The sequence below is a fragment of the Passer domesticus genome, chromosome 2 (genome assembly GCF_036417665.1).
Source record: "Passer domesticus isolate bPasDom1 chromosome 2, bPasDom1.hap1, whole genome shotgun sequence".
Classification (NCBI taxonomy): domain Eukaryota; kingdom Metazoa; phylum Chordata; class Aves; order Passeriformes; family Passeridae; genus Passer; species Passer domesticus.
This window is the reverse complement of record NC_087475.1, coordinates 38707256-38723505: the sequence shown is the minus strand read 5'-3', so window position 1 is coordinate 38723505 and position 16250 is coordinate 38707256. Positions and strand designations below refer to the sequence as shown.

Here is a 16250-nt window from a genome sequence, read left to right as displayed (position 1 = left end):
ACAAGTCCTGTGAGGAGCAGCTGAGGGATCTGGGGTTGTTTAGCCCGGAGAAAAGGAGGCTCAGGAGTGACCTTATCACTCTGCAACCACCTGAGAGGAAGGTGTAACCAGGTGGGGGTCGGCCTCTTGTCCCGGGTAACAAGTGACAGGATTAAAGGAAATGGCCTCAAGCTGCACCAGGTGAGGTTTAGACTGGACATAAGGGAATTTCTTCCCAGAAAGGGTGATCAGATATTGGAAGGGACTGCCCAATTTGCTGGTATAGTTACCGTCCCTGAGTGTTTAGACTAGATCACGGTCTAGTGACCAAGGGATGTTCGGTCACAGGTTGGACTCGATGATCTCAGAGATCTTTTCCAACATAATTGATTTTGTTATTCTCTGCTGTTAGGTACTAGGGTCTCCTCCGGGCGGCCGAGGAGCCCACCAGCCCCAGGAACCGCAGCTGCAGAAGGGTGTGTGGGCGGCCGCTCCCGGGCCGGGCCTGCGCCGGCTCCGCCCCGCGCACGGCGACTCCCGGCGGCCCGCGGGGCTGCGCCGGGCGGGGCCGCGCTCCGGGCGCGGGGCGGCCGCGGCTCCTGGGGCCGCGTCCCTTTCCTTCCGCGTCCCTTTCCTTCCGCGTCCCTTTCCTTCCGCGTCCCTTTCCTTCCGCGTCCCTTTCCTTTCGCGTCCCTGCGCCCGGATCCGCTCCCTGCCGCAGGTCAGGGATCGCGACCCCCGCCTGTCCCTGCTCCTGTCCCTGCTGCTGTCGTTCCCTTGTCCCTGGCTATCCCGGCCCGAGCGGCTGCTTCGTTATTTCCCTTTGATTTAATAAAGCAGTCGCGGGCCGCGTAATCTTTGGGTTATTCCTTCTTTTGTGCCTCGTAGATTTTCTCTCAAAGCAGCTAAGGAAGGACCATGGGAGTTCAAGGACTTTGGAAGCTGCTTGAGTGCACTGGGAGACCCATAAACCCAGAAACGCTGGAAGGGAAAATTCTTGCTGTTGGTATCCTTTAAAAGTAGAGCTGGGGAACCTAAATTGCAAGGGAGATTGTTTTAACTATTTCCCGTATTTATAAGAGAATATTATTGTTGTTATTCTTACATTTAAATGGCCTACATTTTGGTAAATGGAAGTTTTGCTTTATAATATGTGAACTACTAAGGTCTTTTATTTTCATCTTTTAAAAAATTGCCTTTTTTAATAGGTTCCTTACACAAGTGTTGGACTATAGAACTTTGTACTTTATAAATAAATATGCTGCTCTCAGTAGGACTATAAGATGAAGAAGTTTTATGCTTATGCATCAGCTTTCCTGTTCTGTATACTTGGTTAAATGCTGGAAAGATGTGGAAGGAAGTTACCCATCATTTACCTGTAAAAATAACTGGGGAAGTATTTGCTGTGCTTTTGCTTACACTCTGCTTTTTGTGCAGGGCAGTGTGGGCAATGATTTTTTTTCTTCCAAGTTCAAAGCTATTTGGATATTCTTGGTTTTGATAAGACAAGCTTGGAGCCATGGGCCAAAGCCACTCAGTCAAATCTGTGCACTTTATAGGAACTCCCAATGTGGTATATGTGTAAAAGAGAGCGTTTTTTTCCTCTCAACGGTTCTTTAAGATATCAGTATTTGGTTGAACCAAGCAATAAAGGGAGCCAGAGATCGTGGTGGCATTTCTGTACGGAATGCTCACCTGCTCACTCTGTTTCATCGACTCTGCAAGTTACTGTTTTTCCGGATTCGACCCGTGTTTGTGTTTGATGGAGAGGCGCCTCTTCTGAAGAGACAAACCTTGGTAAGTACCTCTGTGAGTTACTGCAATGTAAAAGTGGCTGTATGTCTGCTGATGATAAGCTGCCATTTTCAGTTTCCTTCCTGTTGTTCTGCTTATGTTTCTGAGCTGTGGGGATGGAGGATTGCAGTCCACTGTTCTGCGGGTGTCCTTTGCAGTCCCACCTGGGTTAGCTCTTGGAGCACGCAGCAGCTCTTTAATTTAGGCAGGTGTGATTTGCATGGGAGCCAGGTTGCAGAGAAGTGGATGATGGCACAAGCCTGGCTTGTGCAGAATGGACCTGAATGCAGCTCTGCTGATGTTTGTACACAGAAGCTGAAATGCTGCTTCTGAGGCCCACAGAGGAAATGGACAAGAGGAAATGGACATAGATTTAGAGGCTCTGAAGGCTCTGTCACCCTTGGTGTAGAATGAATTAGAAGTAGCTCATAGGCTCAGCACACAGAATTTTAACAGGGATTCACTGGATGTGCTTCATCATCCAGCAAAATCTTGTTGGTGTTAATCTTATTTTCATAGGCTAAGCGAAGACAAAGAAAGGAAATTGCCATCAATGATTCCAGGAAAACTACAGAGAAACTCTTGAAAACACTTCTGAAGAGACATGCTATCAAAACTGCTATTGCAGGCAAAAGGCAAGAATAAAAATTATTTTTCCCTTGTTTATAAGTGACAGTAAGTCTTTCTGAAGCTGTTCATTGCTGTTTTATTTTTTCTTTTTTCTCCCTAAGCAATGAAGCTTTGCCCAGTATTACACAAGTTCGAAGAGAAGGAATTGATGATATGTATGTATTGCCTGCTTTAGAGGATGAAGAGAAGAATAGGTAGGTAGAATTAAGAAAAAAAAGATTAAATGGTTTTTAATAAACTTGGGTAAAATTATAAGCCACATTTCTTTATGCTGATTTAAGGCCTTTGACCTATGAGACACTGTAATATATATATAAAGTATATTTATTTAATTTATATTTTATTTCAGTTTCTTTTTGTATACAGAAGCTTCCTAGTTATTTATGGGAAAGTAACAGAAGAAACTTTCAGCCCACAGTTTAAATTTCTACACTGGATTCATGTATAAGGATGAAAGTTCTACCAGTCTCTATGGCCATGTCTATACAACTAAATGGGACTGATTGTTCAAGCTTGGGTGTGGCAGCTTGATTCTGTTTTGTTTTGATATGTTCAGCAGAGACAGGCTTTGTCTGTACTTGTCATACCTGTGGCATCTTCTTAAATAACACTGAGAATGTGAAGCTGCCCTGTAGGTTATTCTTTGCACATCTCTACTTTTATATACTTCAAATGCTGACCAAGTAAGAATTGTGTCATGACCTAAACAGCAGCTGTTGTCTCCATCTAGTTTTCACTGACAAAAGTTTGCCTTTTTACTTTCTGCTCAGGTCTTTATGACCTTTGTATGTATTTATATTGTGTTTGATGCTGTAAATTTTTGTGCTTGACCAGCAAAGGCATGACTAATGTCTTTTTGCTTAAAATAGAAACTTTTTCCTGGATAAATATCTACACATTTGTTTTGTCTTTGTGATTTTTAGCTCAGAGGAGGAGGAAGAAAAAGAATGGCAAATGAGAATGAGCCAAAAACAGATGTTGCAAGTAAGTGTAACTTAGTTGCCTTGTTACTGTGAACAATCCTCTCATTCATGTGCTGTGCTTAAAAGACAAGCAAAAAGCTTATAAAATCCAATTATTTGGAGATACAGCTCTTATTATAGCATTACTTATAAGAAAACAAGTTAATTTTCAGTACTTTTAAGAATTCCAATTAACGAGGAAATAGAAATGTGATTTCTCCACTAGAATACAGCAGAACAGAAAATTCTTGTGATAGCTTTTCTCTTTCTTTTTGCTACTTCTTTTGAACATATGGAGAAGACATTGGTTTTTGTAACAATGCAGGAGAAATTCATGCATTTGTGCATGTGTATATAGATAAATAACAGCATATTTAACAAAACTCCTGTGCTTCTCCGAATGTGAACTGAAGCTGAAGCACTTGAGTCCTTGTGTTTTCACAGATAAATTCTGTATTTGCTTCTGATGTGCTGATTTGATTGGAAGAGGAAAAGAGAAATACATAACCTAAGAAAAAGACACAATAAATAATAAAATTAATTCTGCTTTCATCAATAGGGGAAAAAAAAGAAACACTCTTGGAAAGATTGTTAGTCTTTAAGGCAGTTCTCATTCAGAAGGAGAACCTCTTTAGAAGGACAGAATCTGAGTAGCTGAGGCTATATGACCTGGTTCTGTGTTTTATACTATCTTTTTGTAAAAAGAATAAAACCAAGTTTCTCTGTATATTGTACATCAATAATGAGGTACTTAGCATTATTTTGTTACATAGTAGTTACTCTTTTTTTCTTGTTTTCTTCACTATGTGGGAAATAGCAACAAAGTTCTTGAGGGGTTGATTTTTTTATCTTGCTCGGAATGATGCTCTAAATATTTTATTATTTTTGTTGTGCTGTAATATAGAATATGTATTCTTGTTCTCCATTTTTATAGGAACAGTTATGTGAAAATCCTTATTCTATAGATATTGAATCAGAAGATTTCCACAAGCTGCCTCCAGAAATAAAACATGAGATCTTGACTGATATTAAAGAACTTACAAAGCGAAGAAGAACGTTATTTGAAGCAATGCCAGAGGTAATATTTAAAATAGCTTTCAAGGCATTGGAATGGAGCTGTTGCCACTAATGCAAATAAAGAGTACTACATATGGAAACCTTTACACCTGGATTGTTTAATAACACATGTTACTGTGAGGAGAAAAAAAAATCCAATGAGATAATCACTCTTAACAGCCTTATCTCTTGATTTCCACTAAAATTAGCAGAGCTAATTCAGTTTGGCAAAAATGTTAAAAATTGTGCTGTGTTTTGCGCCTCATCAGCATTATGCCGAAGATTGCATAACATGCTACTGTTGTGGATGAACCAGGCAGGATTAATGCAGCTTGAATTCCAAACCCTGAGGTTGTTAGAGGAGCTGGCAGCTGGGAAAAGGCTTTTGTAACTTAGGCAGATGTGTTGAAGCTGTTCAGACACGAATGGGGAATCCTACAGCGCCACTTCTACAGTGAGGTTTTGAAAGTACAATATGCATCAGATTAAATGATGGCTTGTGTCCAAGTATAAGCTAAGAACCATCATTTTAAAATGATTCACACATGGATTCTCTTTTAATTGCTTTTCTTTTTAAGATGGAGATGAGCTCTGATAACCAAAATTGAGATGTTCTTCAGTACTGAGAACTACTGGTACCTTTCAGAATCGTTGTATGTTGCCAGAATAGTATTGCTGTTGCTTGGGAGTCCAGCAGCCAGTGAAAGACAAATGTTAGCTGCTTAAAAGAACTCTTTCAAGAGTTCCCACGCTCTTCTAGAATGTGGGAGATGAATTTGCTTAAAAGGGGTGTTTTATTTTAATTGATTTGTTTGTTTTGTTTTTTTGTTTTGTTTTTTTTGAGGACTCCAATGACTTTTCCCAGTACCAGCTCAGGGGTTTGCTTAAAAAAAGCAACCTCAATCGGTGCATAGAAAATGTACAAAAAGAAATGAATCAACAGCACTCGGGTGAAATCCAAACACAATATGAAAATGAAGGTGGTTTTGTGAAAGAAGTGGAATCAAGGAGGGTGGTCTCTGAAGAGACTTCTCATTATATTCTGATAAAGGGTATGTTGGGTCTTAATTTTGTAAAACCTGTTGTTTGGAGTGTGTACTCTTAAAACTGGCAGTTTTAAGACAAACCTGAATATTGTTTATTGGTGCACCTAGCCAGTACTTTGTATGAAATGTGCATTACTGTTATATGTCATTAACTGTGATGTGTAAAAAAGTGGTTTAATAATCTTTATATAATAATGTTCATTATGTAAAATTGAGTGTTTTTATAAAGCAGTATTTTTTCCACACAAAACTTTCTTTCAGGTATTCAGGCAAAAGGGGCTATGAGTAGAGACTTCGAAACTACTGCAGGACCCTCATCAAAAATGCATGAATTGACTAAATTAAATAAAATCAATGAATCTCCTGCTAATGCAAAACAGGAAGATGACAATGTAGTGGCAGCACCCCCATCTCCTCGGACTTTGCTTGCTATCCAAGCAGCCATGGTGGAAAGCAGCTCAGAAGAAGAACTGGACACAGGACAATTGAACAGGGAAGAGGAAGGCAGCGTGTCTCCAAGAACACTGCGGGCAATTCAGCAAGCTCTGAGTGAAGACGATAAAGGGGAGGAAGTTGTAACTGCTACAACTGGTGGAGTGCTATCAGTAAGACCAGAAGGGAAGGATTTTCTGCTTAGTAGCTCAGATGAGGAAGAGCAGATTCCTGTAGTTAAGGAGGGAAAAAACATTCCTACAGCTACAATTCAGTCATCAATCCAAGTGACTATGCAAAATGCTAAATCTAAACAGAAGAGTGAGGAGTTGGAAAAAAGTGATATTATACCCAAAGACACAGGTGTATTCAGAGGTGAAAATTATTCTGCTATTGGAAATACTAGAAAAGGCAGAGAAGATATAGACAAAGAAGAAAATGATTCAGGAAATCATATTGTACCCAAGGACACCAGTATATCCATAGCTGAAACTTCTATTGACAATACTATAAAAGACACAGAAGAAGTAGACAAGGAAAAAAGTGGTTCCAAAAATCATATTTCACCAAATGATACCAGTATATCCATAGCTGAAAATTATTCTTATGTTAACAATACTAGAAAGGATAAAGAAGACTTTGACAAAGAAAAAAATGGTTCCAAAATGGACTTAAAATCTCTGGGAGATAAGAATATGAATTTGTGTTTGCAGAATCCAAGCTGTTCCATTGTGCAAACTAGTACAGATGCTTTGATTCACATTGAAACAACAGACCTTTTTAAAAATAAGGAAAACTTGAAAATTTCTGAAAACACACAGGAAGTAATTTCACAAACCGAGGAGAATGTGTCTGAGGATACTAGATTTTTTCCAGAAGCAAGAGATCCCAAGGCAGAAAGAGAAGGGATCTCACAGTCCGAAGACAGTGATTCTGATGGTATGTGTTTTTTGATTGTGTGAAAGGATAACAAAGTAGAATAATAGTGTATCTGTAGTCAATGAAGGTAAGCTTTTCTCTTAGTAAGAAATGCTTAAAAATGCATCCACTCCCCCATATATAGCAGGCAAGAAGAAAATCTGAGCTGTGTTTTTCCCCTTGGTGTCACATTTTATCATTGAAACCTGAGTATAGAATATAGAGAGTCAGGAAAGCATGTTGTGTACATCAAATGGAACTGGTTTGTTAACCAGTCAGCCACTTGATTTATGTAATTTCACAATCCTTATATTTATCTGCTGCATATAGGAAAAAAAAAAGTTACTGCCCGAGTTAAAAGCGTGTACAAGTCTCTGTTTTCCTTTGATAGGAAGCTTTATTGAAGTGGATGCTGAGGTCAGTAACGAGGCTGAGTCTCCCACTAAATATGATGAAAAAGAGGGTGATGAGCCGACACTTGCAGAAGTGGAGACTGACAGACCTGATGTTTGCACACTGGACTTGCTGAAGGAGTCTGATGAGGTGCAGCTGGGAAACACTCAGAATGTTGAAGCAGAAGCTGATAGTAAAGGTGCAGTGGATGAGTGGCAAGACATCAGTTTGGTAACACATTGTTTTTTGTTTTGAGCTTGTAACGGAGTGCTTTGTTTCCAAATAGTTAAGGAAAACTATTGAACAGCTTCTTATTGTTTCATTGCTTTCTCACATAACCGTCTAATTGTATGGGAACTGATGTTTCTTTAAAGATGGTTAGTTATAATCTCCCTAAAATCAGAGGAAAACTTCAAGGTAAATTCATGACTAGACCATCTCTGGTCTTACAACTTGCTGCATTAGAGTAGCTGTTAACAACTTCCTAGTGTGAATTAATGGCACATGTACTACTACAATAATTGTAGTTAGAGACTTTATGCAAAGTATACCTGAACTGTTGAAATAGTAAAAACTTTGGTTTATATTTTCAGGAAGAACTAGAAGAATTAGAAAAGGACCTTTCTGCTGAGCAGAATACACTTCAGTCTCAAAAACAGCAGCAGGAACGTGTTGCTGCTTCTGTAACAGGACAGATGTTCTTGGAAAGCCAGGTAGTATTTGTTGAGTCATTTTGATTTGTTTCCTTCCTTCACCCCAGTCATTTAGTCAAAAGCTGTCAGTAATTTTGCTTGGTTATAGGTCACCTTTTTTCCCCTCTTAGGAGCTTGTTTTCTTCAGTTTGCTTGTTTTAAAATATTGAAAGTGTTGAGGTAATCTTGAATTCCAACTATTTTAAGTAAATGTAATAATATAATAGTATAATTATGGATAAATCAGTATATCTTTTAAGCACCAGCTTTTAAAGTCTGGGCCAGTTAGATTTTGGCCTGTTCTTGTGAAAGGTGCAAAACGAACAGAAAATATTAGGAAGCTATGTTCAGCAGCAAAGAATTGATGCAGTCTGTGTGTTTAATCCCTAGGGATTAAAAGGTTAAAAAATTACAAGAAGTCTGTATAGTTTATGCCCTGAGTAAGCAATTTGAAAGAATCTCACCAGTAACACCAGCATAAGCCTGTTACTTCTGTGTCAGTATTTCAAGGTTTGGGTTAGCAAACCCATAATATAGTAGTTTAGTGATAGTGTCTCTAATAAACTTATGCTAACAAATTAATTCTGAGAAATATGTAAATGCCTGTAATTTTTTTTTTCTTAATAGAACAGTTTAAGTAGTTTTATAATGATATTTCATCTGGGTTAAATATTTGCACATGCTTGTTTCTTCTGGTGATTTTTTTTTAAGGCCAGTAGATTGCTTTTGTAGTATTACATGCCATGCATGTAATACTACAAAACATATGCACTCAATTATAGTTGTAAGTCTTTTGATCTTGTGCTTTTGTTCTTAATTGCAATAAAAATTTAAAATTTTGAGACTGATTGTGTCAAGCCTCAAAAGCCATCTGAGTGAAGAATATAATCCAGACCTGTGTACCAGCACAAGCCTCTAAACCTAGTGTGTGTAGGATATTTAACTGAAGTTGTGTAATGAATCCCATAAAAGCAAAAATGCATCAAAATAGAGGCATATCAAAACACTGTCCAAGGACTGATTAGTCTTCCCACTGTTTCCTGCTTGATATGAGTGTTTCTCATATGCTTTCATACTGCTTTGTTAGATGAAATGATGACCAAATTTTTTTTAATATGATTTTTTAAAATTTTACTTTTTATATTTAACCTGCATTTTTGTTTCACAGAGCCCACATAATTGTAATGCATGGAGTTTTCTCCTTGCTGTGCAAAAAAACACTTCAGTATGCTTGTGTAATTCAGATGGCAGGTTCTCAAACTGTGTGGTAAAAGTGTGCTCAAGTAGTGCTTGACTTATATGGCACTGTCTGCCTGAGAGGAGTTGAGTGGGGATTCCCCCTTGACTTAACTGAGCTTGGCACTTTTCACCGGAAGTTTGAGGTTTGTTGTCAAATATTAAATAGCTCCCAAGTGTGAATCTAGCAGTTCTGAGTCAAACACAAGTGCATTAGAAGTTAACTTTTCAGATGAATTGCTAACTGTTTTCCTTCCATCCTCCAGGAGCTCCTCCGGCTGTTTGGCATTCCATATATCGAAGCTCCGATGGAGGCCGAGGCACAGTGTGCAATATTGGACCTTACTGATCAGACCTCTGGGACAATCACTGATGACAGTGATGTTTGGTTGTTTGGTGCACGACATGTTTATAAAAATTTCTTCAGTCAGAACAAATACGTAGAATATTATCAGTATGTTGACTTTCAGAACGAGCTAGGTATGACTCAGGTATTGATTTGTTAAACACAGTCTTTAATAAGACAGCTCTGGCATCTGTCTCTTTGTATTTTCTACAGAATTTTGTGTCTCTTATTCAATGTCTGTTCCTTGGAGAGTCTCTAAAGCCATTCAGTTAGGTTGCTGTTTTACTGTCAGATGACCCCCCTGAATTTGCAGACCACCTGCATTTGATATACTGAGTGTAAAGATCACCAAGGCTGGAGATATGAACTGTTATACCAGTTTCTGGGTAAATTTTAACATGAATTTTCTCATGTGGTGGGAAAATTATATTCTGATGTCATCAGATTTTTAGTCTTCTGGAAATAGAAGTTAGTTTTGGATGTATTGAGATGTAATATATTAAAAGTGGTTCTGGAATATGTGTAAAATATTTATCATATAGTTGACACTGAAAGATTTTTTTCTTCTGTCTGATTGCTCTTGAGCTAGTCTAATCAAATTGTTGCCAGTTTTGTTGAACTACTAAGCTTCAGTGTCACATAAAGTATTAGGCAAAATATGAGCCAATTTAAACTTGTTATTATGTCTTGAGCAGAACTCTTATAATCAGTTTTGACATTTTCAATTTGAGAGGCTATAGACTTTGAAATAGTAGCATGTAAAATTTCATAACATTTTTATGTGATGAAAAATGTAACTTTGGTTTCTTCCAGCAAATTGAATGAAATAATTTTGCCCTACTTAAGTATGCTACTGTGGCTTAATTGGAAAGGATTTCACGTCTGTGATTTTTAACTGGTTTTAATGTGATAAGCCAAATATTTATTTATTTATTGGGAAAAAATATTCATCATCAGTCTTGTGCTTCTCCTTTCCCATGCATTGCAGAAATTCTTCTGTCTGGACAGCTGATGGATGTCATGACTAACATAATGATGGTCTTGCTTTGCGTGTTTAGACTCACATCCCTCCTTTGCTGCATGGAATTTTAAATTTTTTTTTTTCACATCCAGACTCTTGAAGGTGGCCACTAAAAGTCAGTATGGTTGCCTCAGACCTTACAGCCTATCAAGTGGAAGTGGTCAGCTGAGTTCTTCCTTCTTTCTGGCTGTTTCACAAGCTCTTCTGGTGTACTTAGTAACTGTACTAGCACAGAGCAAAAGGCTACCAGTTGAGGAACACTTCTAGGAAGCAGAGGCATTGGTATTATGGACTAGAATTCAAACAGAATGATTTTATTTGATTCTGGCATTACTCAATTCAGGTCAGCATTAAATGAAAACAGAACAGTAACTGGATGTAATAAATGTAAAAAAATATCTTGTAACAACCCCGAATTTTGAAATTACAGAATCAAAGAATTTTTAGGTTGGAAAAATATCTCTGAGAAAAAAAAAAAGATCTCTGAGATCATCAAGTCCAATGTTTGTCTGATCACCACCTTGTCAACTAGACCATGGCACTGAGTAACACATCCAGTTGTTTCTTGGACACTTCCAGGGATGGTGACTCCACCACCTTACTGCACAGTCCATTCTAATGTTTAACAATCATTTCCATGAAAAAAATGCCTCCTGATGTCCGTTGTAACATTTTCGTTTTGGCAAGATATATTTGCCAAATTAGCACAATTATTAGTGCTTGAGCTAGCACAGGAGTATATTGATACTGCTCCAGAATATAACTTAGCAAATGCTGCTGTTGAATTAAATATAATTTTATGGAGTTAATGCCTTTGTGTTCCTTTCAGTTTTTGCCTTTCTGATAATATTTTTTATTTTGTAAGATAATAGATACTGAATCCATACACTTTCTTTTTCAGGGTTGGACAGAAGTAAGCTAATTAATTTGGCATACTTGCTTGGAAGTGACTACACTGAGGGCATCCCAAATGTTGGCTTTGTAACAGCGATGGAGATTTTAAATGAATTTCCTGGGCATGGCTTGGAACCTCTCATAAAATTCGCGTATGCTTCATTATGATTTGCTTTTTTGGATCTCCATATTGTGATTATTAGTAAATGTGCTTTTCTGATGCTTAAGTATGCAGCAAAACATATGACCATCATTGATTAATGGGAGCATCATTAATGGGACTAAGTAGGCTGTACAACATGTCTCCATTATGTCACTATTTGGAATGACAGTAGATGAGGTGACAAGTTGATATAGCAATCACAGTGAGACAAAGACAGCAGAACAGCTGTAGAATTGTGCATCTGCCTCAGAGTTTATTGGAGAGGTGGATCCATAGTGGAGCAGAGGTTCATTCTCCCTGGTTTGGTGGGAGGTTGCTGTATTTTGCTCATAGAGAGAGGGGACTTGACTGAGGAATGAATGACGTGGAAGGAGGCAGGCAGGTAGGGTGTAGGCAAGAACAAGATCTGAAGAGGGCTAAGGCAGCTGTATTGGCTATAGCAAGGATAGTTAGAAGTCTTTTTTTCTTTTCCTTGCATACCAAAAACCCTCTAAAAATGATCATTGTGTGTGGAACATCCTCTGCAAGTGAGGCTAAAACTGGGACCTTCTCGTTAGCAGCTTATGGGGAATCCAGGTGATAGTGCTGCTTTGGCTTACAATAGCTGCATTTAATGTGTATGTTTTGTCTTTTCTGCTTTTAAGATTTTTTTTTAATGCCCTTTGGCCATCTTTCATTTGGATGTTTTGTACATCATCTCTTGTAGTAATTGAAGTAGGAAGACTAAGGCCATTGAAATTAGTATGGTGGCTCTTGATATTTCAAATTTTATTTTATGAGGCAGATTAATAATTTTCTCTGTTTTTCAGTGAGTGGTGGAATGAAGCTCAGAAGAATAAGAAAGTGATGCCTAATCCACATGACACCAAAGTCAAGAAGAAACTGCGGGATCTGCAGCTTTATTCAGGTTTCCCAAATCCAGCAGTGGCAGAAGCATACCTGAAGCCTGTGGTGGATGAGTCAAGGGGTTCATTCATCTGGGGAAAGCCTGATGTTGAGCAGATCAGAGAATATCCTTTTACTTGTTAGGTGAAAGTACTGAAAAGTTCATAAGGAGTCAGTAATGGAGTGTCAAGTTCTTAACATCTCTTTGTTGTGAGGGGCCCCAAGCCCATAGTATGTGCTCCCCTAAAATGATACCAGCTCTGGAATAGAAGGGGATGCAGCCATGCATGTGTGGCAGTCAGGGCTGCTTGCCCTCCTGACAGAGTGGGCTGCCTCACTTTGCATGCAAAGAGAATCTTGTAGCTGAACTGACCAGTTTGTTGTGATATTATATTTCTGTAACTGTCCTGTGCCTGTTTCTGCTCTTTAAGTGGGATTGTTTGCACACTCTCTCGGAATGTTTGCCCTTTTTCACAAATAAGTCTTGAAGTCTAGACAGAAATGGTGTTTCAGTCTGCACTTAACCCTAGTTATTCCTTGTGTTTCTTCCAATACCGTCTACTTCTTGCTTCAGTTGCAGTCTGAGCTGCAGCAAACTGTTGAAAAGTAGATGGCAATAAATGCAGAGCTAATAGTGTTTTAAATAGTAAATGAAACTTCTCGTAGGTACAAGTGTAAAAATAAGGCATATTTATAGGCATTTTGTGCTATGGCAATACCATTTAGCAAAATGAGTTCTGTCTTCACTGAGACATGCTTTTGGAAATGTTGATGTTAGAGAAAAAGTTCTGCAACTAATGGAGATGGAGCAGTGTGATTGTGATATGTTGTTTTAACTGAGAGTCTTTTGTCTGATTTTGTAGTAGAAAAAGCTTTGAAGTGGAGCAACTTTCCTCAACATCGTTTACTTCAGGAATTTTCATTTTATGTGTGTGCAAAATACCAGTAGTAGCCATTTTGTCAAGTTCCTTAACTTTCTGCACATTCTGCAAGGATCACTTTGGCTGGACTAGGACAAAGATAGATGGGATCCTTTTGCCTGTGATGAAACAACTGAACTTGCAGCAGGTGAAAATCTACCTATAGTTTAAGAATAACAGGAAAATTGTGAGAAAAGCATTTTAAAAAGAACAGCAAGGCTTTGAAGTAAAATATCTTTCTCAGAAGCTGGGCTTTGGTTTTTAAAGTCACTAAGCTTGCTTCTTTAGACTTCATTTCTGTATGATTTGAGTATGCTGTGAGGGACTCTGCATAATTTCAGACACTGGTTTCAAATTTCCTTACCTATCAAGCACCCATCTCAAGTCCAGGCTGCTGTTTTTTCTGGACACAGTCAAGCTACAGGTACCTCAAGCAACTTCAGTACTTCTAGAAGACAGTGTTCCATAAACACTTCATAAAGTGTATATAAGAGTGCCCCTGAGATTTTGGTGGAGTGATACTGCCCATTTGTTTCTGTACACATCCTTTGAGAAGAGTGCGGACTGAACTGTTGAGCAAGTGCCCATTAGTAATGGTACTCTAATTTCCAAGTAAATATTCTGTCAGCTTTATTAGCACTTGAAAGTGAATGGTGATGCCCACTGTGGTAGCTGTCAAAGTAGTTTGTAAAATTGATCCCCAATGTTAGATTCTTTTTTCCTCTTGCCATACACAAGATAGATACATTGTCTAAATCAGTGTTCTACCTTCTCTGTGTCACTGAGTGGAGTGAAAGCCCTGTAATTATATGCATATACTTTCAGGTTGACTGGAATATCCTTTGGAAGAATCTGTCTCTCCTAGGCAATGTTAGGGATAAAGTAGAGGACTGGCTTAGCCTATACAAAAAGCCTAGCTGTGGTTGAATAGCACAAATCCACACTGTGTGAGTACTGTTAGTTCTACTCTTCAGTCTTTATTCTGTAGCAGCATGTGGTGCAATGAGCCTGAGTCAAACGCCTGCGTGTTCTTGCACTCGGAGGCAGAAATGTGAAGTGCACTTACTTACTATCATTTACTTAGTAAACATTCTGCTTTCACAGCTGGAAGCTAAGGATGTGTTTGTGAGGACAGACTTAAGAGCACTACAGAGATTCTCTGTATTAGGGTTGACAATAGCAACATATGTCTAATCACCAACAGTGCAATATTTATGAAATCTCACTGGAGTTTGCTAATTATTAATTTCTGTAAAAGTTCTTGTTGCCTAATTTATTATAAACTATGGGTATTACTGTAATGGTGTGTCTTACTGTTCACATCTGTGTGCGTATGTATCAATTTTGTTACTCCTTTGTCCTGCTTTTGTTTCAGATGCTTTATAATATAGCTAACAACTGAATTCCCACAAAAACATTCAACTGTGTTTCTGTTTTATTTTGATAGACTCAGCTTCGAATCGATTCATTCTTCAGACTAGAACAGCATGAAAAACAAGCCATTAAAAGCCAGAGACTGCGCAGAGCCGTGACTTGTCTGAAGAGAAAGGAAAAGGAAGCAGATGATGAAATTCAGGAGGCTGCTGCTGTCACGGAGACGGAGCTTAAACAGCCTGGGAAAAGGAAAGGGCAAGGTACCACAGGTGGTGCAAATCAAGCTGCAGCAACAAAAGTACAGAGTGGAAAGAGAAGAAAACATTCAGATTCCAGAAAAGAATTTTTATATGGAGGTGGTTTTATTGGAAATTTGCATCTTTCAGAAACTTCTAGTGACTCCTCAGTGGACGAATCCAAAGGCAGAGATTTAGGCAAGAGCAAAAGGAGGAAAAACACATCTGCAACAGAGACAGCAGACCATAAAGAGAAAAAAGGGTGCAGTAGTTCAAGTGGTGAGGATGAAGACCTGGGAAACGTAGTCATGGTGACTGCCAAACCTGTGTTTGAAGGCAGAAAAAAGAAATCACGGAGTAAGAGAGCAATAAGAAAGAAAATGTCTTAAAATAATTATTTAAAAAGACTGATCTTCCTGACTTGAGCTTTGTAAATATTCTAATGAATTCCTTATAAAATGTAATAAATTATCCTTATTTGTACTTCATTTTGTCATTCACTTTCTGTCCAGAACTTAAATAGAAGTGATTCCAAACAGAACACTAGCACACTTACTCAGAAAGACCTAGATTTCACTTGATAGAAGTTTCCAGGCTTCCGATTTTAAAATTGAGCTGAAAGATGTTGTCCATTTATTTGCATTCTAATTGAGTTGATAGAGTTAAAACCACATGCAATCAGTTGCTTCCTTAACTTCAAGTTGAAATAAAATTCTGAAAATGTTTTGGGTTCTTTCTAGGTGTTGGGAGAAGTAAAATACGTTCAATTTTTTTGCTTTTCTTCGTCCCTAAGCCTGGAAAGTTTTATGCCCAAAGTAATATTTTTTTATTGAAGAGAAAAAAAATCAAAATCAAAAAAATCTCAAGGAAAAAGATGCAGTACAGTAAGTCCCTCTATAATCTAATGTGCAGTAATTGTTGATATTCTGAATGTAAAATACATGTTTCTAGATTTGGAGTTATGTGTTACAAACTCCATTTGGAGTTTGGCTCTGTCGAAAGACAGTATTTGTTTGCAAAGGTGATGTTCAGAGGTATCACTAGTTGCAGCACTCACATTGTATTAATTTGTGTGGGGTAATGTAAAGCTCAGACTTCTCACATGCATCTCTTCTCTGAATGTAACATTTATTTCCAGCTCCTGGGTGTTAAGGAGGGAAAGCACAGAATTTTACCAGTCTTACTTGTGTTCTTACATTACATTTTAGTCCTTGTTGTTTTTTGGGGTTTTTTTGTTGGTGTTTTTTTTTTAGGTTTTTTTTTTTGGTGGTCT

The 16250-nt window shown here is 38.2% G+C and overlaps 1 protein-coding gene across 5 annotated transcripts; it reads left to right on the top strand.

Annotated features, from left to right (window-relative positions):
• Window positions 1-590: 590 nt before the first annotated feature.
• Window positions 591-15460, top strand: ERCC5 (ERCC excision repair 5, endonuclease). 5 transcript variants are annotated; one of them, XM_064408311.1, is made up of 17 exons: window positions 591-700; window positions 868-985; window positions 1601-1776; window positions 2293-2408; window positions 2505-2597; window positions 3327-3387; window positions 4300-4443; window positions 5266-5473; window positions 5729-6838; window positions 7209-7441; window positions 7804-7923; window positions 9405-9618; window positions 11407-11551; window positions 12372-12574; window positions 13433-13515; window positions 14193-14314; window positions 14815-14954. In XM_064408311.1, exons 2-16 carry the CDS (start codon window positions 898-900, stop codon window positions 14292-14294), a joined length of 3096 nt encoding a protein of 1031 aa, XP_064264381.1. In that variant the 5' UTR covers window positions 591-700; window positions 868-897; the 3' UTR covers window positions 14295-14314; window positions 14815-14954. The 5 variants fall into 5 exon arrangements, with proteins under 5 accessions (XP_064264381.1, XP_064264380.1, XP_064264377.1 ...); XM_064408309.1 differs by lacking the exon at window positions 14193-14314 and having other exon boundaries at window positions 609-626; window positions 675-700; window positions 14815-15460; XM_064408310.1 differs by lacking the exon at window positions 14193-14314 and having other exon boundaries at window positions 7804-7926; window positions 9408-9618; window positions 14815-15460.
• Window positions 15461-16250: the final 790 nt, after the last annotated feature.